Source organism: Suncus etruscus, chromosome 9, assembly GCF_024139225.1.
Source record: "Suncus etruscus isolate mSunEtr1 chromosome 9, mSunEtr1.pri.cur, whole genome shotgun sequence".
Taxonomy (NCBI): Eukaryota; Metazoa; Chordata; class Mammalia; order Eulipotyphla; family Soricidae; genus Suncus; species Suncus etruscus.
The window spans coordinates 18,399,812-18,425,184 of record NC_064856.1 but is presented as its reverse complement, the minus strand read 5'-3'; the positions used below and the strand labels follow the sequence as shown (position 1 = coordinate 18,425,184).

Genomic DNA, 25,373 nt, shown 5'->3' with positions numbered 1-25,373 from the left:
ACGAGCCTGCACATAAAGGAGCCCAGGTTCAATACTTGGTACTTTGTGTTTTCATTTTCTTTTTGTTTTCTTTTTTGTTTGTTTGTTTATTTTCTTTCGTTGTTGAGAAGTGAGCACAACTGGCAATGCTCAGGGGTTACTCCTAGCTCTGCACTCTAAAATTACTTTTGGCGGTGCCCAAAGGACCCTGTGGGATGCAGTGATCAAACCCAGGTACTGCCCACTGTACTATCTCTCTAGCCCTGTACTCATTTATTTCCCACCTTTTCCCATTTCCCCAGGAGCAGCTCCAAAATAAAACAAAAAATTCTCGCGGCTGGAGAGATAGCACAGCAGTAGGGCCTTTGCCTTGCATGCGGCTGATTCAGGACAAAGTGGTTCGAATCCTGGTATCCCATATGGTCCCTCGTGCCTGCCAGGAGTAACTAACCCCAGAGTGCCAGCCAGCTGGTGTGACAAAAAAAAAAAAAAAACCTGAACAGTAAAGCTGTTGCAAAGATAGTATAGAGAACTGTACACAATTTTTCAATGAATATAATCTTGCATTAACTTGCAGTACTTGGGGATCAAACCTGAGTCCAGTGCAAGGTAAGGAGCTCTAATCCGCTGTACTACTCTCTGGCCTGCAGTAGAAAACTTAATGGAAAAGACTGGTAAAATCTGAATGGGGGGGGGGTGGTCAGAGAGATAGCATGGAGGTAAGGCATTTGTCTTTGCATGCAGAAGGTCAGTGGTTCGAATCCCGGCATCCCATATCGTCCCCAGAGCCTGCCAGGAGGGATTTCTGAGCATCAAGCCAGGAGTAACGCCTAAACGCTGCTGGGCGTGACCCAAAAACAAAAATCTGAACGAGGGTTGGCTGTAGTTTAAGTTACTTAAATAGTTTGAGGTCATTTTACCAGGTTAATGGAATATTATATTCGTGCAGTAACCCCTTTAGCATTGCTACAGGGTGTATCCACTCACACACACACCCAAAGTTTTCGTCTCTAATCTGTAGTAAGGACCTTATTTATTTGTCTTTCTTGATCTTGACAGAACAACCATATGGACTAGGTAGGTGCTGGAGCATTGTCAATTTTCCTCTTGCTTAATGCTTTCTCATGGAATTCTGTGATGGTGAACGCACATCCAAGTATCCCATTACCAACTTGGTTTTCTTGCTTTATAGCCCGTCGTGATAGAATGCTCCTAACTGCTGACTGAACTACTAGGTGACACTTTAGTTAGGTCGTTCACTTTGAATGTAGCAGACTCGTTTCAAAGGAGATTTTTTTAGGACACATTCTTTAATGGGGTCCTGAGACTACTGAGTATTCAGGTCACTAATAAGGCACGCGGTGTTTTGGGGGGTAGGGAGAAGGGGGCGTGTACTGCCCAGGAGGAACCCAAGGTCTCCTGCCAACTACGCTTTGCTTAATTACACTGAGCTATATTCCCAGCGATGGCAGTGTTTTTGTTTTTGTTTTTGTTTTTTGGTTTTTGGGCCACACCCGGTAACGCTCAGGGGTTACTCCTGGCTATGCGCTCAGAAGTCGCTCCTGGCTTGGGGGACCATATGGGACGCCGGGGGATCGAACCGCGGTCCGTTCAAGGCTAGCGCAGGCAAGGCAGGCACCTTACCTCTTGCGATGGCAGTGTTTTTAACATATTCTTTCTGCTAGAGAACGAAATCATTTCCGTGGCCTGCGGAGTAGGTTAAATAGCTGCAAACTCTTTCATAGGACTGCTAGGAGAAGGGAAACCCCGTTTACAGGTGAGAAAATGAGAGTTGCACAAGGCAATGAGCTGAGCTCGGATTCCAGTGTGCAGACTCCCGGGCTAGCTCGTCGCTTCATTTTCCTACGGTCTCGTTCGTTCATTCGTTCGTTCCAGTGAGCCCAGCCTTCGGCCCGCAAGCCTGTCAACCCAGGGCAGAGATTTAAAAGACAACAGCGAGGGGCCGGAGAGATAGCATGGAGGTAACGTGTTTGCCTTTCATGCAGAAGGTCCGTGGTTTAAATCCCGGCGTCCCATATGGTCCCCGGAGCCTGCCAGGAGCGATTTCTGAGCATAGAGCCAGGAGTAACCCCTGAGCACTGCCGGGTGTGAACCAAAAAGCAAAAAAAAAAAAAAGACAACAGCGGAGCGGAGCGGTGGCGCAAGCGGTAGGGCGTCTGCCTTGCACGCGGCTGACCTAGGCCGGATCGCGGTTCGAGCCCCACCCACCCCCGGCGTCCCATAGGGTCCCCGAGCCAGGAGCAAAGATGTCTGAGCGCAGAGCCAGGACGAACCCCTGAGCGTCACCGAGTGTGGCCCCAAGACAAAACCACCACCGCCTCGAGGCTTGGAGGACAGCGCTCAGTCCTGGCAGGAAGGCAGGCCCAGGTCCGGTCCCGCCTCCTGAGCCACCGAGCCCGCCAGCGGCGACGACTTCCGAGCAGAGCCGGAAGTGGGCTCGAGTGGGCGTGGCCTCCGACCAAGCCCAATCCAAATGGCCACAGCCTCGGCGCTCGCTCCCGCCCCTTCCGGCGTCACGGACGCTGGGAAATCTGGGCTGAGCCCGGCGCTTTGGGTGGGGCCGATTCGCTTCCGGCGGCTAGAGCCCGCCCACCCGCAGCCAGGCCGGCTCCTGATAGGCTGCCGGCGTTGTCGGTTTTGGAGAGTGCTCCGCGCAGGTGCAGGGAGAGCCGGGCGGGGCTCCGAGCTGGCGAGGCGGAGGTAATCGGTCGAGATGGTGAGTGTCCGTCCGTCCGTCCGTCCGAACTCCCGGTGCCGGGGGCCGGCGGCCTCAGGGTGGCCCCGCGCTCTGCCTGCGGGGCTGGGAGTTGCCGGCTGTCAGTGCGAGTCCCGGGCGGGCCTTGAGCTTCGCGGGAGCTTCGGCGCTTTGCGCGTGAGGCGGGCGCGGCCTCCGCCAGGCTGCGGCGAGGGGCGGGCGCGGGGACTGGAGCCAGGCACAGCGGCGAGGAGTTGGCCTTGCACGCGGCCAGCAGGACGCACCCTGGGTCGAATCCCGGCCTCCCATCGGGTCCCCGCAGCCTGCCAGGAGGAGCCCCGGAGCCGCTGGGTGTGGCCCAAAAACCAAAAAAGCCAAACTCATCCCTTAGCACCGAGCTGGGAATAAACCCTGAGCGCTGCTGGGCATGGCAAAAATAAACAAACCGGGCCTCGGGTCTACCCGCGTTATCTGTTGGGGTTGGTTTTCGTTTTTGTAGATGCAGGGAATGCGCCTTTGATGCTCAGGGGCCACTTCTAAATACCACTCTTAGATATCCCTTGGGTCGGGGCGGAGAGATAGATAGCATGGAGGTATGGCGTTTGCCTTGCATGCCGAAGGTCGGTGGTTCGAATCCCGGCATCCTATATGGTCCCCCGAGCCTGCCAGGAGCGATTTCTGAGCCTAGAGCCAGGAGTAACCCCTGAGTGCTGCCGGGTGTGACCCAAAAACCAAAAGAAAAAAGAAAGAAATCCCTTGGGTGGGGATTATTATGCCCAGTGAGCTGTCGAGCGAAGATTGCTGAAGCAGCTACATGCTAGGCAAACGCCTTACTTTTTGTAGGTTAAAAGAAAAGTCCTGGGGCTTGAGACTTAGCACATATGTAGGACGTTTGCCTGGCATGCAACCTGCCAGGACTAACTGAGCGGCGCCGAGTGTGACCTCTCAAAACAAAAAATAAACAGAAAAGAAACATCTCTTTTAATTTTTTCCTTCATTCTTGCTAGTATCTGTGAACAGATGTGGTACTTCTGACATGGGTAGTTTGCATCTTGGTGAAATTTTCAAATTGTTCCTAAAGTGATAAGTAATCCATAATTATTTTCATTTCTATTAAATCAGTATGACATAGAGAGTTAAAAAGTTGTTGATTGGGGCCGGGAAGGTGGCGCTAGAGGTAAGGTGCCTGCCTTGCCTGCGCTAGCCTAGGACGGACCGCGGTTCGATCCCCGGCGTCCCATATGGTCCCCCAAGCCAGGGGCGATTTCTGAGCACATAGCCAGGAGTAACCCCTGAGCGTCAAATGGGTGTGGCCCAAAAACCAAAAAAAAAAAAAAGTTGTTGATTAAAAAATTGAACTTTGGAGCCAGAGTGATAGCACAGCGGTATGGTGTTTGCCTTGCACGCTGTCAACCAGTATGGACCCGGGTTCAATCCTCAGCATCCCATATGGTCCCTTGAGTCTGTCAGGAGCGATTTCTGAGCACAGAACCAGGAGGAACTCCTGAGCGCAGCTGGGTGTGGCCCATAAAGTAAAATACAAAAAAATTTTTTTGAACTTTACCCATACAATGTTCCATTATTGATCCCCTTACCCACCACCAGTTTCCTCAGTTTGCCCCACTCCCAGCCTGCCTTTATGGCACTTTTTTTTTTTCTCTTTAACTTTTAGGCACCATTGTTTGCAGTTTAATGAAGGGTTATACTGCCCATCACTTTCTTTTTTTGGTTTTTGGGTCACACCCGCTCAGGGGTTACTCCTGGCTCTACACACAGAAATCGCACCTGGCGGGCTCAGGAGACCTTATGGGATGCTGGGATTCGAACCATTGTCCTGCATGCAAGACAAATGCTTTACCTCCATCCTATCTCTCCGGTCCCTCATCTGCTCTTAATCTATAATTCTTACGTGGTTAGACTCCATCTCCAGGTATTTTCAGGTTTTTGATTTTGGATTATTTTGTTTGTTTGTTTGTTTTCTTTGGGGCGGTTGGCCACACCCTGTGATGCTCAGGGGTTACTCTGGCTTGGGGGGACCATATGGGACAACAGGGGATCGAACTGTGGTCCATCCTAGGCTAGCACAGGCGAGGCTGACTCCTTACCTCTAGCACCACCTCTCTAGCCCTTTTGTTTTTTGTTTTTGGGTCACACCCAGCAGCACTCTGTAGTTACTCCAGGCTCTGTGCTCAGAAATCACCCCTGGCAGGCTCTGGGATGCTAGAATTCAAATTACCCACCATTTGTCCTGGATTGACTGCCTGCAAGGCAAACGCCTTATGAGTGTCCTATTGCTCTTGCCCCTGGTATTTTCATTGTTGTTTTGATTTGCATTTCCCTAATAATACTTATTGGTTTTCTCCCTTCCTTCCTTCCTTCTTTCCTTCCTTTCTTCTATCCTTCTACTCCCCTCCCCTCCCCTCCCCTTCTCTCCCCTCCCCTCCCCTCCTCTCCCTTCCTCTCCCCTCCCTCCCCTCCTCTCCTCCCCTACCCTACCCTACCCTCCTCTCCCCTCCTCTCCTCCCCTACCCTACCCTACCCTCCTCTCCCCTCCCTTTCTCTCCCCTCCTCTCCTACCCTACCCTACCCTACCCTCCTCTCCCCTACCCTCCTCTCCCCTCCTCTCCTCCCCTACCCTACCCTACCCTAACCTACCCTCCTCTCCCCTACCCTCCTCCCCTACCCTACCCTGCCCTACCCTAACCTACCCTCCTCTCCCCTCCCCTTCCCTCCCCTCCTCTCCCCTCCTCTCCCTTCCTTTCCTCTCCTCTCCTCCCCTCTCCCCTCTTCCCCTCCCCTTTTCTCCCCTCCCCTCCCTTCTGTACTCATAAATTTTAGAGATTGATTACTTTTCTTAATCACTGTTACCTTTTACTTTAATATTTGTTTCTTTTTTGTTTGGTGTGGGGGGGGTTTGGGGTCACACCCATCTGCACTAGGGTTATGCCTGGCTCTGAGTTCAGAAATCGCTCCTTGCAGGCTCAGGACCATACGGGATGCTAGGATTTGAACCACCATCAGTCCTGGGTGGCTGTGTGCAGCAAGGCAAACGCCCTACCACTGTGCTATCTATAAGGCAGGCCCTTTGACCCTATTTTCATATTTGGTACAAATCCTATTAGATTTTTGTTTTGTTTTGTTTTGGGGGCCACACTAGTTTGATGTTCAAGGGTTACTCCTGGCTAAGCGTTCAGAAATTGCCCCTGGCTTGGGGGGACCATATGGGATGCCGGGGGATGGAACCGAAATCCTTCCTTGGCTAGCGCTTGCAAGGCAGACACCTTACCTCTAGCGCCACCTCCCCGGCCCCCCTATTTGATTTTTATGCTGTAGAAATTTTACATTTTGGGGCCCAGAGAGATAGCACAGCAGCCTTTGCCTTGCAAGCAGCCGATCCAGGACCAAAGGTGGTTGGTTCGAATCCCGGTGTCCCATATGGTCACCCGTGCCTGCCAGGAGCTATTTCTGAGCAGACAGCCAGGAGTAACCCCTGAGCAACGCTGGGTGTGGCCCAAAAACCAAAAAAAAAAAAAGAAAAGAAAAGAAATTTTAGGTGGCGGGGCGGCCCTGGAGCTGGGGCTGGGGCTGGGGCTGCTGCGCACCGGGGTGCTGGTTCCGTGGCTGCGGAGCTCCAGAGCTACTACTGAATTTCCTCTGGAAGTGAAGTAGAATTTCCTAAGAACATAATGGATGGAGAAAAGAAAACCTATGGTGGCTGTGAAGGCCCTGATGCTATGTACGTCAAATTAATATCCTCTGATGGCCACGAGTTTATTGTAAAAAGAGAACATGCATTAACATCAGGAACAATAAAAGCCATGTTGAGTGGCCCGGGTCAATTTGCTGAAAATGAAACCAATGAAGTCAATTTTAGAGAGATCCCTTCACATGTTCTATCCAAAGTATGCATGTATTTTACCTACAAGGTCCGCTACACTAACAGCTCAACCAAGATTCCTGAATTCCCAATTGCACCTCAAATTGCACTGGAACTGCTGATGGCTGCGAATTTCCTAGATTGTTAAATAAAATAAATTATAATTAAAAAAAAAAGAAAGAAAAGAAATTTTACATTTTAAGTTTAGTAATCAAATCAGTTTATTTCTTTATGAATCTTTTGCTTCAGATCCTTCACCCTCCTGTGCTGAATCAATAGCTTTTCTTGTTACTTATTTTTCTTTTTTTTCCTCCTTTGTGGCTAAACTGGGGTTTGATTTAAAGCCCATCCTCCTGGACCCAGTACAGTAACTAGCACCCTACATATTTTGAGATCTTTGGACCTAATGGCCCCTACTCTTCAACAGCCAGTAGCCTAGCCCCATCCTATTGGTTGTGCCAGGTTGGATTTTAGGAAATAAGCTTCTTAAATTTTGCTTTATATCTCAGTTTTGATTATCAAAAAAAATTATAGGGGAAATGTGGGGGAGAACATGATTTATATGCTAAAAATGTAATACTTCTGGGGCTGGAAGCAGCGGCAAGCTTAGGGCATTTGCCTTGCACACAGTAACCTAGTACGGAACACGGTTTGATACCCCCAGTGTCCCATAAGGTCCCCCAAGCCAGGAGCAATTTCTGAGTGCATAGCCAGGAGTAACCCCTGAGCATCACCAGGTATGGGCCCCCCAAAAAAAAACAAAAGCCAAAAAAGTTAATATTTCTTTTATTGTTATTTTTGTTTTCAGGCCACACCCAGCAGCACTCAGAGCTTGCTCCTGGCTCTGCACTCAGAAATTGTTCCTGTTAGGCTCAGGGAACCATATGGGATGCTGGAGAGCAAATGTGATTCCTAGGTCCCTCCAGGGTTGGCCGTGTGCAAGGCAAATACCCTACCAAAGTTTTCATTTCTTAAACTTTCTTTCATAAAATATACTATAAAGATTTTGTAAGCAGAGAGTATGGCTGAGTGAGTGATAGAGCAGGTTCCTTGCATGCATGAGGCCCTGGACTTGATTTGCAGTACAGGAGTGGAGTGGGGGTGAGTTGCTGCTGTTAAACGGTTGCAAAAACAATTTTCTTTTTTTTCTTTTTTTTTTTTAAGTATTTACTGGGTCTCTTTTATCCCAGATGTGGGGCTATAAAGCCTGGGACCCAGGGTGATTTGTGCCTGGAAGAGATATGCACACTCATTATAAGTGCTTTGACAGGGCAAGAGAGGACCAGTTTTCTGGTCTCCCAGAAGAAGCTCTTGAACTGATAATTTATTTCTGTTCAAGCTCATAGCAGGCTGTGCTTGCCCTCTGCAGTCCATTCTGCATACAGCAGCCAACTATCTTTTGAAATATTCTCCATTCCTCACCACCAAACTTACTTACTCTATGACTCCCCAGATCATGCCTTGCATGTGGCCAACACAGGGCAGACCCCCATTTGAATCCCAGTATATCCCATATGGTCCCCCGACCCTGCCAAGAACAACTTCTGAGCATAGAGCCAGGAGTAACCCCTGAGCGATGCCAGGTGTGACCCCAAAAAAAAAAAAGTTTTGGTTTCAGAGAGAGAGTACAGTTGGCAAGAAAGAAAGGAGGGAGGGAGGGACTCCATTGAGTTTGAGGCTTAATAAATTATATGGAGGATAATACAGAATAATCTATGGGATCTTGTTAGAATGAAAAGGGAGACAAGTTTGAGCATGTAGCTGAAGAATAGAGGGATAATAAAGGAAGAAGTGATACATAGAAAGCCTTGCATGGCCATGTTGAGAACCCTAAAGAGCTGATTGTCCCTCTGTTTACAAATGCCTCTTATACTATAATGCCCCATCTGCTCATTAATTTCTAGAGAATCAGGATAATAAGCCTCTTCCTCATGCACTTTGCCTGAGGCCATGCATCATGTAGTCTCAGATGCCATTGTACTAAATCACTGAGTCTATCCTCAGAGACTTATTTTGCTTCCCTTGGAATGTTTTCAGTTGTGCAGTTTTGGCCACACATGATGTCTTCTGTGCGGCACCATTGTTTGGATTTTCTGTTTTTTCGAATTATTAATCTTGTTCCCCCAAGTATGAGTCAAGGATGTTTTGTCTTCCTTGAAATGCTATTTATACTCTCAGCTGCTTTCTGAAGAGGGAAGGAGCTGGGTGTGTGGGCCAGGAATTCTGCCTCATGTTAGAGATGGAAACAGAAGTCATGGGAAGTGGTGAGGACCACTCAACCCTTTGAGGAACTCAAAGTGTCTGGCTCCTGGGTGTTACCTATTGCTTCTATTCTGTGAGTCATCTTCTGGGTATATGAATTAATCCATTACACTTGGTCCTTCCTAAACGTGGTTTTGTTTTCTCTGGCAGGCAGAAGTGGAGGAGACACTAAAACGACTACAGAGTCAAAAAGGAGTGCAGGGAATCATCGTGGTGAACACTGAAGGTACTTCCTTCCTTATATGCAGGAAGGCCCCTAGAAATAGCCCAAATGCACGATCACACTCGAGTTTAGTAGGCCCCTTTGTCTACATACTCTTTTTCTGTTTGTTTTTTTTTTTTGGGGGGGGGTCACACCCAACAGCGCTTAGGGGTTACTCCTGGCTCTTCACTCAGAAATCGCTCCTGGCAGGCATGGGGGACCATATGGGATGCCGGGATTCAAACTATCCTTAAGCATGTACGTCAACGCCTTACCTCCATGCTATGTCTCCGGCCCCATCTCTACATATATATTTTTTCAGCTTTTTAAAAAAGAATACCTGCAAAGCCAGGAATATGAATCAGTAGTACTTACATGTGCCCTTCAATTCCAGGTAAAAAAACCCCCCCCCAAAAAAAAAAAAAACCTAAAATAATATTTTTTCCTTTGAGTTTTGGGCCACACCTTTCAGTGCTCAAGTGTTACTCTTGGCTCTGCACTCAGGAATTACTCCTGGCAGGCTTAAGGGACCATATGGAGTACCAGGGATTGAACCCAGGTAAGCCACATGCAAGACAAGCCCCTCTAAAAAAATTTTATTTTTGTTACTAGTTTTTGGGTGCATCTAGTAGTGCTCAAGGGTTACTCTTGTTTCTGCACTTATAAATCACTCCTGGGGCCGGAGAGATAGCATGGAGGTAAGGCATTTGCCTTTCATACAGAAGGACGGTGGTTCAAATATCGCCATCCCCGCTAAAGGTAAGGTGCGCCTGCCTTGCCAGCGCTAGCCTTGGACGGACCGCGGTTCGATCCCCCGGTGTCCCATATGGTCCCCCAAGCCAGGAGCGACTTCTGAGCGCTTAGCCAGGAGTAACCCCTGAGTGTTACTGGGTGTGGCCCAAAAAACCAAAAAAAAAAAAAAATCGCCATCCCATATGGTCCCCGACACTACCAGGAGCGATTTCTGAACGTAAAGCCAGGAGTGACCAAAAAGAAAAAAAGAAATAAAAAGAAAAGTCACTCCTGGCAGGCTTGGGGAACAATATGGGATGCTGCAGATCGAACCTGGGTTGGCTGAATGCAAAGCAAATGTGCTATCCCTCAGACTAAAAAAATATTTGTGTTTTTATTTTGGGTCACACCTGGCAGCTCGGGGAACCATATGGGATGCTGGAATTCGAACCATTGACCTTCTGCATAAAAGGCAAGCGCCTTACCTCCATGCTATCTCTGTGGCCCCAAAAAATATGTTTTAATAAAACAATTATTTTCAGGGGGCCGGAGTGATAGCGGTAGGGCATTTGCCTTGCACGCAGCCAACCAGGGACAGACCTGGGTTCAATTCCCAGCATCTCATATGGTCCCCTGAGCCTGCTAGGAGTGATTTCTGAGCACAGAGCCAGAAGTAACCCCTGAGCACCACCAGGTATAGCCCAAATCCCCCCAAAAGAACAATTATTTCCAGTGTTTACTACAATTGGAATTATAAATTATTTTAAAAGGGAACATTTGCTCTGTCCTACTTCCTAAGAAAGCATAGTTTTCTGTATGTCATCTTTCTTAGTTGACTAAATCTTATTTTCTCCTGATAATTATAGTTGTTACTATTTTGAATGTTTAACTCATGAGCTATTTTTTCCTTTGAATATGATCAATGCTTATTAGCCTTCTCCAATTTGTTCGTTGCTTTGGTCGGGGGCCAGGAGTCACACCCACTGGTGCTCAGGGGTTACTCCTGCCTTTGCTCAGAAGTTCCCCTGCAGGTTCAGGGGACCATATGGGATGCCAGGATTCGAACCACTATCCTTCCTGGATTGACCACGTGCACGGCAAATGTCCTACCGTTGCGTTATCTCTTTGGCCCCTCATTGCTTTTTTTTTCTATTGATTCTGCACTACCCAACTTCTTTGCCTTTAACTGTTCTCCCTCTTCTGTAATGGTAATTCAGTAACTAGAGGAATACAGATACTGATGGTCCCAGGCTACAGTAAATATGGTGAAAAGGTCACAAACATTACTCCTGTGCTTCTCTTTCTCAGGCTTCCAACTCTACAAATATACTCTTTTGTTTATTTTCTTTTTTTTTATTGTGACCAATGTGAATTAAAAGTCTTTCACACACATGTCTTTCACAATTATTTATATATGTTTTTCTTGTTTTTTTTTTGGGTTTTTTTTTTTTTTGGTTTTTGGAATTTGGGTAACACCCAGCAGCACTCAGGGGTTATTCCTGACTCTATGCTCAGAAATTGCTCCTGGCAGGCTCGAGGGACCATATGGGATGCCAGGATTCAAACCACCGTCCTTCTGTGTCCAAGGCCTTACCACTGTGCTATCTTTCTGGCCCCTCACAATTATATTTAAGGTACATAGTGACAGTAAATTAAGGCCATACCAACCACCTGTGTTGTCCTTCCCTCCCTCCCTGTTCCCAGCATGCATCCCAAACTTCCCCCATTTGCCCCCTAGACTGCTAGTGTAACAGGTCCCCTTTGTATGTTTTTTTTTTTTGGGGTGGGGGGGGGCCGTACCCGGCGGTGCTCAGGGGTTACTCCTGGCTCTCTGCTCAGAAATAGCTCCTGGCAGGCATGGGAGACCATATGGGACACCTGGATTTGAACCAACCACCTTAGGTCCTGGATTGGCTGCTTGCAAGGCAAACACTGCTGTGCTATCTCTCCGGGCCAGGTTTTTGTTTCTGTTTTTTTTTTTGTTTTTTTTTTTTGTTTTTTGATTTTTGGTTCTTGGGCCACACCCGGTGGTAAGAAGTGCTATGAAGATATCCAGCTGAGCTTCTCTTCTCTTGCTCAGTGCATTCAAAGAGCTCTCATTTGTTCAAGACTTTTTTATCAGTGCCAGGAGCCAAATCCATGTGAAACATATCCACTACCACTGAACTGCTTCCCCCAGTCCATGGAAAAGCAAAATATACTTATAGGAAGTAGAAAGTCAAGTATGACCTTGGTTAAAATATTCCAAGTAGGGGCTGGAGAGATAGCATGAAGGTAAGGCATTTACCTTTCATGCAGAAGGTCATCGATTCGAATCCCGGTGTCCCATATGGTCCCCCGTGCCTGCCAGGAGCAATTTCTGAGCCTGGAGCCAGGAAAAACCCCTGAGCACTGCCGGGTGTGACCCAAAAAAAAAAAAAACCACAAATAAATAAATAAATAAATATTCCAAGTAAGGCCAGAGAGATAGCATGGAGATAGGGCATTTGCCTTGTATGCAGAAGGACAGTGGTTCAAATCCTGGCATCCTAAATGGTCCCCCAAGCCTGCATGAGCGACTTTTTTTTTTTTTTTTTGGTTTTTGGGTCACACCCGGCGGCAGCGCTCAGGGGTTACTCCTGGCTCCACACTCAGAAATTGCTCCTGGTAGGCTCAGGGTACCATATGGGATGCCAGGATTCGAACCACCATCCTTCTGCATGCAAGGCAAACACCCTGCCTCCATGCTATTTCTCCAGCCCCTGCAGCAGCGGTTTCTGAGCATAGAGCCAGGAATAACCCCTGAGCACTGCCGGGTATGACCCAAAAACCAAAAAAGGAAAATGTGTCCCAAGTAGACAGAGCTTATTCTTATTCTTTTTTTTTTTTTTTTTTTTTTTTGTTTGGTTTGGTTTGGTTTGGTTTTTGGTTTTTGGGCCACACCTGGCGGTGCTCGGGGGTTACTCCTGGCTCTCTGCTCAGAAATAGCTCCTGGGGGCCGGGCGGTGGCGCTAAAGGTAAGGTGCCTGCCTTGCCAGCGCTAGCCTTGGACGGACCGCGGTTCGATCCCCCGGCGTCCCATATGGTCCCCCAAGCCAGGAGCAACTTCTGAGCGCATAGCCAGGAGTAACCCCTGAGCGTTACCGGGTGTGGCCCAAAAACCAAAAAAAAAAAAAAAAAAAAAAAAAAAAAAAAAAAAAAAAAGAAATAGCTCCTGGCAGGCACGGGGGACCATATGGGACACTGGGATTCGAACCAACAACCTTTAGTCCTGGATTGGCTGCTTTCAAGGCAAACACCGCTGTGCTATCTCTCCGGGCCCCCAGAGCTTATTCTTTAACTTAAAATTATATGAAGAGGGGCCAGAGAGGTGGCACTAGAGGTAGAGTATCTGCCTTGCAAGCACTAGCCAAGGAAGGACCAGGGTTCGATCCCCCGGCGTCCCATATGGTCCCCCAAGCCAGGGGCAATTTCTGAGCGCTTAGCCAGGAGTAACCCCTGAGCATCAAACGGGTGTGGCCCGAAAAACCAAAAAAAAAAAAAATTTTATGAAGAGCCATAGCTATAGTAGACCAGGTAGGCATTTGCATTGGACCCAGGTAACCTGAGTTTGATACCCAGCAACCCATATGGTTCCCCAAGCCTGCCAGGAATGACCCCTGAACACCACCAGGTGTAGCCCCCACAAAAAAAATAAATAAATTTGTAAACAAATCCTAGTTCATGTCTGCCCTGAAGAGCTGGATAATCTAAAGCAAATCTCTTCCCCTTTCAAACCTCAGCTGTCTTTTAGTCCAAGTAACATCTTTTTAGGTACTTTTTGTTCCAAGACAAAAGACTCTCCTAAATGAGACTAGAATTTTTTTTTTTTGGGTCACACCCGGCAGTGCTCAGGGGTGTCTCCTGGCTCTATGCTCAGAAATCGCTCCTGGCAAGCTCGGGGGACCATATGGGATGCCGGGATTTGAACCACCGTCCTTCTCCATCTAAGGCAAATGCCCCACCACTGTGCTATCTCTCCAGCCCCGCGACTGGAATTCTTTTTTTTGTTTGTTTGTTTTGGTTTTTGGGCCATACCTGGCGTTGCTCAGGGGTCACTCCTGGCTGTCTGCTCAGAAATAGCTCCTGGCAGGCACAGGGAACCAAAATGGACACCAGGACTTGAACCAACCACCTTAGGTCCTGGATCGGCTGCTTGCAAGGGAAACGCCGCTGTGCTATTTCTCCAGGCACTGGAATTATTTTTTTAAATAAATTCTTTATATAAGCAGCGTGGTTGCAAAAATGTTCATACTTTCAGTTTCAGTCATAGAATGTACACACTTCACCAATGCACTATTTCCGCCACCAGTGTTCCTGGTTCCCTCCCATCCATACTCCCTTCCTTTCTCTGCTCTCCTCTCTTCTCCTTTCCTCTTTGACACTGTGGTTTGTACTATCATTAATTAAAGGGCACTGTGCATATCACTTTATCCCCTTTCAGCATCCAGTTCTTGTCCAGAATAAGTTCCAACTATCATCGTCATAGTGGACCTTTTTCTACTCTTAACTGCACTCACCGCTTTTTTGTACAAGCTTCCTACCAAGACTAGTCCTCTTAGCCCTCATCTCTATTGTCTCTGGATATTATTAGCATACTGCTTTTTTTTTCCTTATTCCCACAAATGAGTGAGATTATTCTATGCCTGTCCCTCTTCCTCTGACTCATTTCATTCAGCATAATAGAGACTGGATGTTTTGACCCCAAATCAGGAAAGAGACCCAGTGCCTGAGAACTCTTAGGCTTTCTACCAGTTATCACAGATCAGGAGCTTCATTCTTTATTAAATTTCATTAAAATTAGCCAGAGCAGGGGCCAGAGCAATAGCGAGCAGTAGGGCATTTGCCTTGCACACTGCTGACCCAGGACGGACCTTGGTTCTATCCCCGGCCCCCCGTATGGTCCCCAAGCCAGGAGCCATTTCTGAGCGCATAACCAGGAATAACCCCAGAGCGTCATCAAGTGCTGCCCAAAAATAAAATTTTGCCAAAGCTGTAGCACAGTGGTTAGGGTATTTGTATTGCACTTGGCCAACTCGGGGTCGATCCCCAATATCCCTTATGGTCCCCCAAACCTTCTAGGAGTAATTTCTGAATGCAGAGTCACCCCTTAGTGCCACTGAATGTGGCCCAAAAACCAAAAAATAACTCCTAGGGCCTGAGAATATAGTTCAGCAATAGAGTGTGTTCTTTGGGTTCAATCCATAGTACCAAACAGGAAAAAAATGCTTCTAAAGTCAAGCTTTGTTTTTGGGAAAATATAACCCCAATGCTTTGCTTCTCAATATTAATGAACTTTGTCTTTATACACTAATGTGACTAAAAATAGAGAAAGGAATCAAAACTTGAGCTGGAATTCTGACTATCTATGGTGTGATTATGGACGATTTCAAATACATTTAGTCTAAAGGAAACCTTTAAACAGTGCCTGGTTTACAATAAATGAAATTCACAGAACACCATTTTATTCTGTGTACTTTCTCAGAGTATCTATTAAGACAAAGGTGTTTGTCCATTTTTTCAGATGAAAAACTCAATCAGAGAGAGAGAATCACCTGCTTAGGCCCCCTTTCCTTGGGTGGAGATCGTAAAAACTTACTGTTTCATGGGTCCTTTAAGCCTCTGGAAGCTTCCATTAAGTATGATTATTAGTTCAGGGGCCGGAGAGATAGCATGGAAATAAGGCGTTTGCCTTGCATGCAGCAGGTCGGTGGTTCGAATCCCGGCATCCCATATGGTCCCCTGAGCCTGCCAGGAGTGATTTCTGAGCATAGAGCCAGGAGTAATCCCTAAGCGCTGCCGGGTGTGACCCAAAAACCAAAACAAAAACAAAAAAAAGATAGAAAGTATGATTAGTTCAGACAGTAGTGTCAGGTATTCTTTTTATCTCTTCTAGGTCTGCCTCTTCCTGCACTATGACTCCCTTAACCACCCCAGCCCTGGAATGATTGTTCCCTGATGATGATGAATCCTTGTCCTGATCACTTGCCTTTTGATATCTCCACCCTGACCAAATTCAAAGGATGTTTCATTATAAAAGCACAAATCTAAACAGTTCTACCAAGAACTTAAAGGAACATTCCATTCTGTTTCCTGCCATTATATGCTGCTGCCCTCACAACACAAAATATTAAAAAAAACTCGGGGCCAGAAAGATAGCACAGCAGCGTTTGCCTTGCAAGCAGCTGACCCAGGACCTAAGGTGGTTGGTTCAAATCCTGGTGTCCCATATGGTCCCCTGTGCCGGCCAGGAGCTATTTCTGAGCAGATAGCCAGGAGTTATCCCTAAGCACTGCTGGGTGTGACCCAAAAACCAAAAAAATTAACTCAAATGGGCAAACTTCATGAGGGCAGGGATCTTTACTTGTATTTACTACAATATTCCCAAGCACCTGAAAGAATGTTAAAGCAACATTGGTTTATTAATGTTAGCTAGAGAACCTGGAGAGGTGGTAATAGTGGGTAAAGTGCTGGCTTTGCACTGTATCCAGAACCACATAAGGTATGATGAGCTCCTCCAGGAGTGATCCCTGAGAGCAGAGCCAGGAGTAAGCCCAGATCACCACTAGGTGTGACCCAAAAATAAATTAATAAATAAATGTGAGTTGGGGAAAAAAAAATGTGATTTGGGGGTAGGGATACAGTTTATGGGACAGGGGCTATTCCTGCAGGTCTTGAACCCTGGCACCTTTTTGGCCCCTAAGCACCACTGGGAATAGCCCTGGGGGTTCCTAGCACTTCTGGGCCTAATCATTAAACAATAAAGCCCTAGATGGAGTGGCCCACAGACTTTCTGCATAATGATTGGGAGAACCTCCAAAATAAGCAAGAGCCAGAGAAATAATACAGTAAGTAAGGTACTTGCCTTGCACACAATAGACCTGGATTTGATCCCCAGTACCACCTATAGTCTTCCAAAACCCTGCCAAAAGGAAGCCCTGAGCACTGCCTGAGGCCTAAAAACAAGCAATCGTTAAATCATAAATTTAAAAAAAAAAATCTTTTTTGAACATGTATTTTTCCAGTTGATGAAGCTATGTGTGGTGGGAGGCTACAACTGTGTCATCTTACTGATTAGAGTCCTGCCTCCATATTGACCAGCCACTGCTGTCAGGCACAGTTTTTGGTTTGTTTGGTTTTTGGGTCACACCCAGCAGCGCTCAGGGGTCACTCCTGGCTCCACGCTCAGAAATCGCTCCTGACAGGCACGGGGACCATAGGAGATGCCAGGATTCGAACCATGGACTTTCTGCATGAAAGGCAAACGCCTTACCTCCATGCTATCTCTCCGGCCCCATTAGGCCATTTTTGTTTTATTTTTGGTTTTGGGTTACACCCGGCGGTGCTCAGGGGTTACTCCTGGCTCTAAGCTCAGAAATCACCCCTGTCAGGCACAGGGGACCATATGGGATATCAGGATTCGAACCACCGACCTGCTGCATGCAAGGCAAACGCCTTACCTCCATGCTATCTCTCCAGCCCCCATTAGGCCATTTTTGAGGTATCCCTCAGCTCTGACCTTTTATGAGTTAAGGATTTATCTTTTGTCTTTGTTTAAAATTCTCTGGGGAGCCAGAACGATAGCACAGTAGAGGAGCATTTGCCTTGCATGCTTCTTTTATATTTGTGTGTGTGTGCGCGCGCGCGCGTTTTTGTTTTTGGGCCACACCCTTTTGGTGCTCAGAAATTGCCCCTGGCTTGGAGGGACCATATGGGACGCTGGGGGATCGAACCACTGTCCATCCTATGCTAGTGCTTGTAAGGCAGACACCTTACCTCTAGCGCCACCTCGCCGGTCCCTTTTTTTTTTTTTTTTTTTTGGTTTGGTTTTTGGTTTTTGGGTCACAGCCGGCAGTGCACGAAACCATGCGGGATGCTGGGATTTGAACTACCATCCATCCTGGATTGGCTGCATGCAAGGCAAACTCTGCTATCTCTGGCCCCACCTTGTATGCTTCTGACCTGGGACAAACCTAGTTCGAATCCCGGCATCCCATATGGTCCCCCAAGCCTGAGTGCAGAGCCAGGAATAACTCCTGAGTGCCATCAGGTGTGACCCAAAAACAAAACAAAAATACTATTTCTGGGGGCCAGAGTGATAGCACAGTGGCAGGGGATTTGCCTTGCATGCGCTGACCCATGAAGACCTGGGTTCGATTCCCAGCATCCCGCATGGTCCCCTAAACCTGCCAGGAACGACTTTTGAGCACAGAGCCAGGAGTAACCCCTGAGTGCCACCGGGTGGCCCAAAACAAAACAAAAAGTAAAATAACATTCTCTCCTGAGGCTAGAGAGTACAGGAGAAGGGAACTTGTCTTCTGATTGACCTAGAGTTGATCCCCAGCACCCCCATATAATCTTCCAGAGCACCACCAGTGTGACCCAAAAACAAAAGAAAATTCTTGGGTTCATGTTGTGACACCTCCATGTTCTTTTATTTTGTCTTGGGCCATTTCTGGCTATGCTTAGGGCTTACTACTGGCCCTATTTTTTGGAGGACAAACCTAGACCAACACCATGCAAGGCAAAGCATCTTATCTGCTCTCCCACCCCAGTATTTTTTTCTCTTTTTGACCAAAACAAGTGGCTAATTTAATTTCTTTTTTTCTCTTTTTCTCTTTGTTTTTGGGCCATACCCATTTGACGCTCGGGTTAGTCTGTCCTACGCTGGAGCTTGCAAGGCAGACACCTTACCTCTAGCGCCACCTTCCTGGCCCTAATTTAATTTCTTGCTTTTCTTTTTTTCACAAAATTTTATTGGTATAAATAGAATAAAACATGAGGGGCCGGGCGGTGGCGCTCGAGGTAAGGTGCCTGCCTTACCTGCGCTAGCCTAGGAGACGGACCGCGGTTCGATCCCCCGGCGTCCCATATGGTCCCCCAAGCCAGGAGCGACTTCTGAGCGCATAGCCAGGAGTAACCCCTGAGCGTCACCGGGTGTGGCCCAAAAACCAAAAAAAAAAAAAAAAAAAAAAAAAAAAAAACCATGATAGTATTTATCTCTCTATTCCTGAAAGTAGACTTCATGACCACTCATTAATCAATAGGTGTTTAATGCAGTCCCTCAAAGGACACTGGTAAACAACTCAGACCTGGTCCTAGCCCTCAGGGGACTTAGTCTACTGGACGTACATAATCATTTCATTCATAAAGGTATGCTAGCAGGCCAGTGCAATAGAACAGCAGGTAGAGCATTTGCAATGGCAGTTTAAAGGAACTGTTGCAGAGGAACACCGCATGATATTAGGATGCATAGTAGAATGGGGCCACTGACCATATCTGGGGGTGGAGCAACTAGATGTAGACAAGGACTAGGGAGAGACTTGAGAGAACTGGAGAAGATTGGTTCCTGGACTAGGGATAAGAGTAAAGAGGATAGGAGCCAGAGAGATAGCACAGCGGTAGGGCGTTTGCCTTGCAAGCAGCTGACCCAGGACTGATGGTGGTTCGATTCCCGGCATCCAAGTGGGCCCTGGTGCCTGCCAGGAGGGATTTCTGAGCACAGAGCCAGGACTAACCCCTGAGCATTGCTGGGTATGCCCCCCCCCCCCAAAAAAAAAAAAAGAGGATAAAGCACTCACTTGACTGATTCCAGTTTTGTCCCCACCAGTGTGTGTGGTGAGGGCCCGGAGAGATAGCACAGCGGTGTTTGCCTTGCAATCAACCGATCCAGGACCAAAGGTGGTTGGTTCGAATCCCGGTGTCCCATATGGTCCCCCGTGCCTGCCAGGAGCTATTTCTGAGCAGACAGCAGGAGTAACCCCTGAGCACTGCTGGGTGTGGCCCAAAAACTAAAACAACAACAGAAAAAAAAAACCCACTGGGCCCGGAGAGATAGCACAGCAGAGTTTGCCTTGCAAGCAGCCAATCCAGGACCAAATGTGGTTGGTTCAAATACCGGTGTTCCATATGGTCCCCCGTGCCTGCCAGGAGCTATTTCTGAGCAGACAGCCTGGAGTAACCCCTGAGCAGTGCCAGGTGTGGCCCAAAAACCAAAAAAAAAAAAAACCACTGTGTGTGGTAAAGTGTGCAAGGAGTGGCCCTTTATAGGTTTTGTGTTTTGCCTAGAGACCAACAATAAAAAGTATATTTAGGCAACCTAAACATGGCCAGGTATGACCCAGAATCAAAGTAAATATTAATTTAAAAAATAAAGAGAAGGTCCAGGGGTAGGAGTGATAGCACAGTGGGGAGAGCATTTGCCTTGTACACAGCTGACCCAGGTTTAATCCCCAACATCCCATAGGAGCCTGCCAGGATTGATTTCTGAATGCAGAGCCAAGAGTAATTCCTGAGCACCACTGCACCGAGTGTGACCTCATTGCTCCCCCAAAAAAGAGAAGGTCCAGAGGCTTAATTAATCACCAAAACTTTGCCAAGCCTTGAGGCTAGGCCCTGAGAGTTACCTAAGGATAAGATTTATCCTGAATGTGATATTGATAGCAAACCAGCATAGTATGTAAATACTTGAGGGGTGGTTAAATGAGGGGCTCCCCAACTGTTTTAGGTGACAGCTAATTGGGCTGGGTAGTTCAACATGTGGACCCAACTGTAGTGCTACAAGGACCCTTAGACCCTCTGGATAGACCCAGGGCCCTCCAAGGACCCTAGTGGTGCTGGAAATCAAACTGGGGTCAGCCCCACATCCCCTAGCTCCTTGCTATCTCCCCAGCCCTAAGTGAATACTCTTGTGTCAACATTCTTTTTTTTTTTTTTTTTTGTGGTTTTTGGGTCACACCCGGCAGTGCTCAGGGGTTATTCCTGGCTCCAGGCTCAGAAATTGCTCCTGGCAGGCAGGGGGGTGGGGGGGGCGACCATATGGGACGCCGGGATTCGAACCGATGACCTACCTCCTGCATGAAAGGCAAACGCCTTACCTCCATGCTATCTCTCTCCGGCCCCTGTGTCAACATTCTTAAGTGAATTAAACTATATTTAACTCATAACATCACTTTGAAGCCCAGACATTTTACAGATGAGGAAAAAGACTGAGAGAAACCCAAGATACAAGACCATAGAGCCAGGAAAGTTCAAAGCCTTTGGATCACACTGTTGAGTTGTCACCCCATCAAGCAAGGCTTTGTGGAGTCCTGGTGAGCCTGTTATTGTCATTCAGGGCTCAATAGCACCCTGGTAACCTGTAATCTGTCCTTTAATGAGAAAAATAAATGAATAAACCACTATAGCTTGTCCTTCTGACTTTGCTTCACTCAAAACAGCTGTTCTAGGGGCCGGGGCAGTGCCACAGAGTGCAAGGTGTCTGCCTTGCACGCGCCAACCTAGGACCGACCGCTGTTTGATCCCACAGCATCCCGTATGGTCCCCCATGCCAGGAGCAATTTCTGAGCACATAGCCAGAAGTAACCCCTGAGCGTCACCGGGTATGTCCCACCCCCAAAATAAAAAACAGCTGCTCTTTTGTTTTGGGGCCACACCAGCTGCACTCAGGGGTTACTCCTGGCTCTGTGCTCAGAAATCACTCCTGACAAGCTTGGGGAACCATATGGGATGCTGGGGATTGAACCAGGGTCAGTCCTGGGTTGGCTGCTTGCAAGACAAACATCCTACTGCTGAGCTATTACTCCAGCCCCAAAACAGCTTCTCAGTACCTCGCCACTAAGGTCCATTTATACATTTTTTTTCCTTTTTCAGAAGAAAAGTTTTGACCATCCACAGATGGCACCTAAAAGTGACTTCTTTGGGCTGATCCCTAAATTGGTCTATTATAACCCAATTTAGTAGGGTTCTGGGTTCAAACTCCAGCCATTTGTGTCTGAGCCACCACTTGGGCCGCATCTTATAATACCTGTCAGCTTGAGAAATTTCTTGGCACGTCACCAAAGAAGCCTTCTGCCAACATGCCATGGTGATCCAAGTGCGCCTCATTCTTCGTTGCCAGGACAATTAGCACTGTGTCCTGTAAGGTAGATCCCTTAGTTCATCTCAAGGAGTCTCAGATCACCATTTTGCACAACAGTATCCAGTACACAGTAATTAAGTAAAAAATCCAGTCTATGTAGGTAACAATAGGGAAATAATTAGTTCTATGAACTGACCTCTTAGAGTCTGAACACTAACAGCACTTTTTAGAAGGGTGTATACTGACAACAGGTTTTGATTTGGGGACATGGTCATGTATGAATCATGTGTTTACAGCTGGGCTTGAAGCCCTCCTGGGTAGCAACTGGACTGTGCAAGCCACCAGTGACAGTACATCTTGGCATAAACTGACCTTCCTACTTCTCAGTTTTATTTGTTTTTTGTTTGTTTGCAGTGCTCAGGGGTTACTCCTGGCTCTATGCTCAGAAATTGCTCCTGGCAGGCTCAGGGGACCATAGGGGATGTTGGGATTTGAATCACCATCCTTCTGCATGTGAGGCAAACGCCCTACCTCCATGCTATCTTTCAAGCCCCTTGCCTACTTCTCAGTTTTATTTGGTTTGGTTTGATTTATGGGTCACAGCCAGCGCTGCTCAGGGGTTACTCCTGGCTCTTTGCTCAGAAATCCGTCCTGGGTTGGCTGCCTGCTACGGAAACGCCCTACCGCAATGATATCTCTCTGGCCCCCTTATTTCTCAGTTTTTACACATTTGTAAAAGTTCCCTTTCTCCTTCAAGTTCTGTTTTATGAAAGTTTCCACTTATTGCTAGAAAATCATTCAAGACCAGCTAGCCCCATGAACTGAAAGACAGTGGAACCATTTCTGGCCTGTGTTTGAATCCTGGCCTGACTGATGTAACCAGAAACAGATCAGTCCCCGACTCAGATTTTGGTCTTGGTGGCCAGTGAAGATGGTAACTCCACCATTACTGTACTGGAGACTGGTGTGGACATGTGTACAGAGCTTAGCACAGTGCCTGTGACATTCATGGCACATTCTCAGAAATAGGGCCTATTAACTGTCAAAGATCTTTAACTTGGTCTAGGATTTCAGAATTAGGTCTATGGGTCTGGGAGCTGGGTAGAATGGTGCTGCCACATCTATTTTGTTTCTTTCCCCACTCAGGCATTCCCATCAAGAGCACCATGGACAACCCCACCACCACACAGTATGCCAGCCTTATGCACAATTTCATCTTGAAGGCCCGGAGCACTTTGCGTGAAATTGATCCCCAGAATGACCTCACTTTCCTTCGCATTCGTTCCAAGAAAAATGAAATTATGGTTGCACCAGGTAAGAATCTGATTTCACATAACTTATCAGCTTTTACAGAAAGGCCTGAAGGGATAAGAAGAGTTGGTTGATTGTCTCATTTCCTGGCTCGTTGACAGTCATTCACAGTGTTGAGAATTTTTCAACCAAAATGTAATGGAAAAGTACTGCAGAAATAATTATCCTTGAAGCTGGACTGATAGATAGCACAGTGGTAGGGTGTTTGCCTTGCACACGGCCGACCGGAGGCGGACCTGAGTTCGATTCCCAGCATTCCATATGGTCCCGTGAGCCTGCCAGGAGCAATTTCTGAGCACAGAGCTAGGAGTAACTCCTGAGTGTCACTAGGTGTGTCCCAAAAACAAAAACAAACAAAAAAAATGCATACATTGATTTTGTCCCAAGCTGGTAGATCACAGCCATCTGTTGATGAAGTGTCTGGTTCTGTCAGGGAACAGTATTAGCATCGAATCTGTTCCATCATGTGTCCTTCAGCAAGTCACCAGATACCTCCAACCCTGATAGCACCACATCTGATTACCCTGAACAGAGCCAGGAGTGATCTATGAGCTCCAGGTGTGTCCCAAAAATAATCAAACAAAAGAAATTCCCAGTATTTTTTTCCAGTCAGCCATCCAGGCAATTAGAGTTTCTCTAGTTTGAGAAGTGCTCCTAAAGGCAGTTCATTGAAATTCCAAACCTCAGTGTCCCTAACAAGAAACAGACGATAGTTGTGTCTCCCTTTTGGTGCTAGAAAAAGTTGAGGTCGAGGGTTGCTGTGGATCACTGCTCATAGAGCAAGAGACTCCCCATTCCACAACCACGTTCGGTGGTATCCCCCATCCTCAATCTTCCCTTCAAAACTGCCATCCTAACTAGGCAGAGCAGAGCATTCAACTCAAACTCGCATCTCCCCGCTCTGTCTTCTTGTCTTCAACGATTGGAAGCAACCTCAGCTTGGATGTTTTTCCTCACCACCCCCACTTGTGTTGTAGTTGTCTTTTGTTTTACCTTTAGTGATTCTCTTTTTTTATTTTTCTCTTTTGCAGATAAAGACTATTTCTTGATTGTGATTCAGAACCCAAGTGAATGAGTCATCTTTTGGCTTACTGCATCATTCCTTAATTGAATGCCCCCCCAACTTGATAATCATGTCAACCGACTGGCACTTGGAGATCGACTTAAGAGCCCACTCAGACCAGTGACCAAGCATAGCTGTAGCTCCTCCTGCCCAGCAGTGCCAGCACCCCTGTATACTGGAAGGGTTCCCCCTTCTCATCCCAGTTTCCAGCAGAACTTGTAAGAAGCCTGTACCCTACATCCTCCTGACCTTCAGTGCATTTTGCTTTTCTTTAACTAAAAATAATCCAATGCTTACTTGCTGTGTGTCTCTAAACACTAGGTTGAAGAAGTGCTTCTCTTCCTGTCTAATCACATGGTTTACAGGTCACACAGATGTGTCTCAGGGACCTGCTCCCCACCGTACCTGTGACTACACTTGCTGAGCTAAACCTGGTTTATAATTGGTGCCCTGGTTTCTGGGACATATGTCTCTAGCTACTACCTCTTTTAGCATTTTCTTTTTTTTTTTTTTTTTTGGTTTTTGGTTTTTGGCTCACACCCGGCAGTGCTCAGGGGTCACTCCTGGCTGTCTGCTCAGAAATAGCTCCTGGGAGGCACAGGGGACCATATGGGACACCGGGATTCAAACCAACCACCTTAGGTTCTGGATCGGCTGCTTGCAAGACAAGCACCGCTGTGCTATCTCTCCGGGCCCCTCTTTTAGCATTTTCTACTCTTCACAAGAGTTTTCAGAGATTTTTCTTTCACTACATTGTACAAAGCAGAGGAGAGGGAGAGGCATTAAGAGAGAAGAAAATGAGTATACCCAGAGTACATGAAAAAGGATGATGTTTAGATCCTGTGACTCATGTCACAGAGTGTTCAAGCCAACATAAAGGCTGAGAATTGGAGTCTAATGAATGATTGCCCAAGGTGTCACACCCGGAAGAACAGGTTTCAGATTCCAAAAGCTTTGCTTGTCACCTTACTTTGCCCTAGGGTCCCCATGTTCTATTCACCAGAGTTCATCTTGGGTGTGTGCCTGCTGACCCTTAGACTCAGGTGAGATGGGGGTGCCAGAATATGTCCATCCCTCAGCTGTTGAGTCAGCAATATTCTGGAGTTCTCCCCCCCCCCCCCCCAGTGCCACATTTCTTGTTACAGAGGGAAGGTTCAAAAGTGTGTAGTGGAGGGCCCGGAGAGATAGCACAGCAGCGTTCGCCTTGCAAGCAGCCGATCTAGGACCAAAGGTGGTTGGTTTGAATCCCGGTGTCCCATATGGTCCCCCGTGCCTGCCAGGAGCTATTTCTGAGCAGACAGCCAGGAGTAACCCCTGAGCACTGCCGGATGTGGCCCAAAAAAAAAAAAAAAA

The 25,373-nt window shown here is 47.3% G+C and overlaps 2 protein-coding genes across 2 annotated transcripts; both read left to right on the top strand.

The window, feature by feature from the left end:
- The first annotated feature begins 2,688 nt into the window (after positions 1 to 2,688).
- On the top strand, positions 2,689 to 24,316 carry DYNLRB1 (dynein light chain roadblock-type 1). Its single transcript, XM_049779435.1, has 4 exons — positions 2,689 to 2,716; positions 8,985 to 9,060; positions 22,793 to 22,960; positions 23,989 to 24,316. Exons 1-4 carry the CDS (start codon positions 2,714 to 2,716, stop codon positions 24,030 to 24,032), a joined length of 291 nt encoding a protein of 96 aa, XP_049635392.1. The 5' UTR covers positions 2,689 to 2,713; the 3' UTR covers positions 24,033 to 24,316.
- Positions 6,300 to 6,761, top strand: LOC126017481 (elongin-C-like). Its single transcript, XM_049779424.1, has one exon. It carries the CDS (start codon positions 6,382 to 6,384, stop codon positions 6,718 to 6,720), a length of 339 nt encoding a protein of 112 aa, XP_049635381.1. The 5' UTR covers positions 6,300 to 6,381; the 3' UTR covers positions 6,721 to 6,761.
- Positions 24,317 to 25,373: the final 1,057 nt, after the last annotated feature.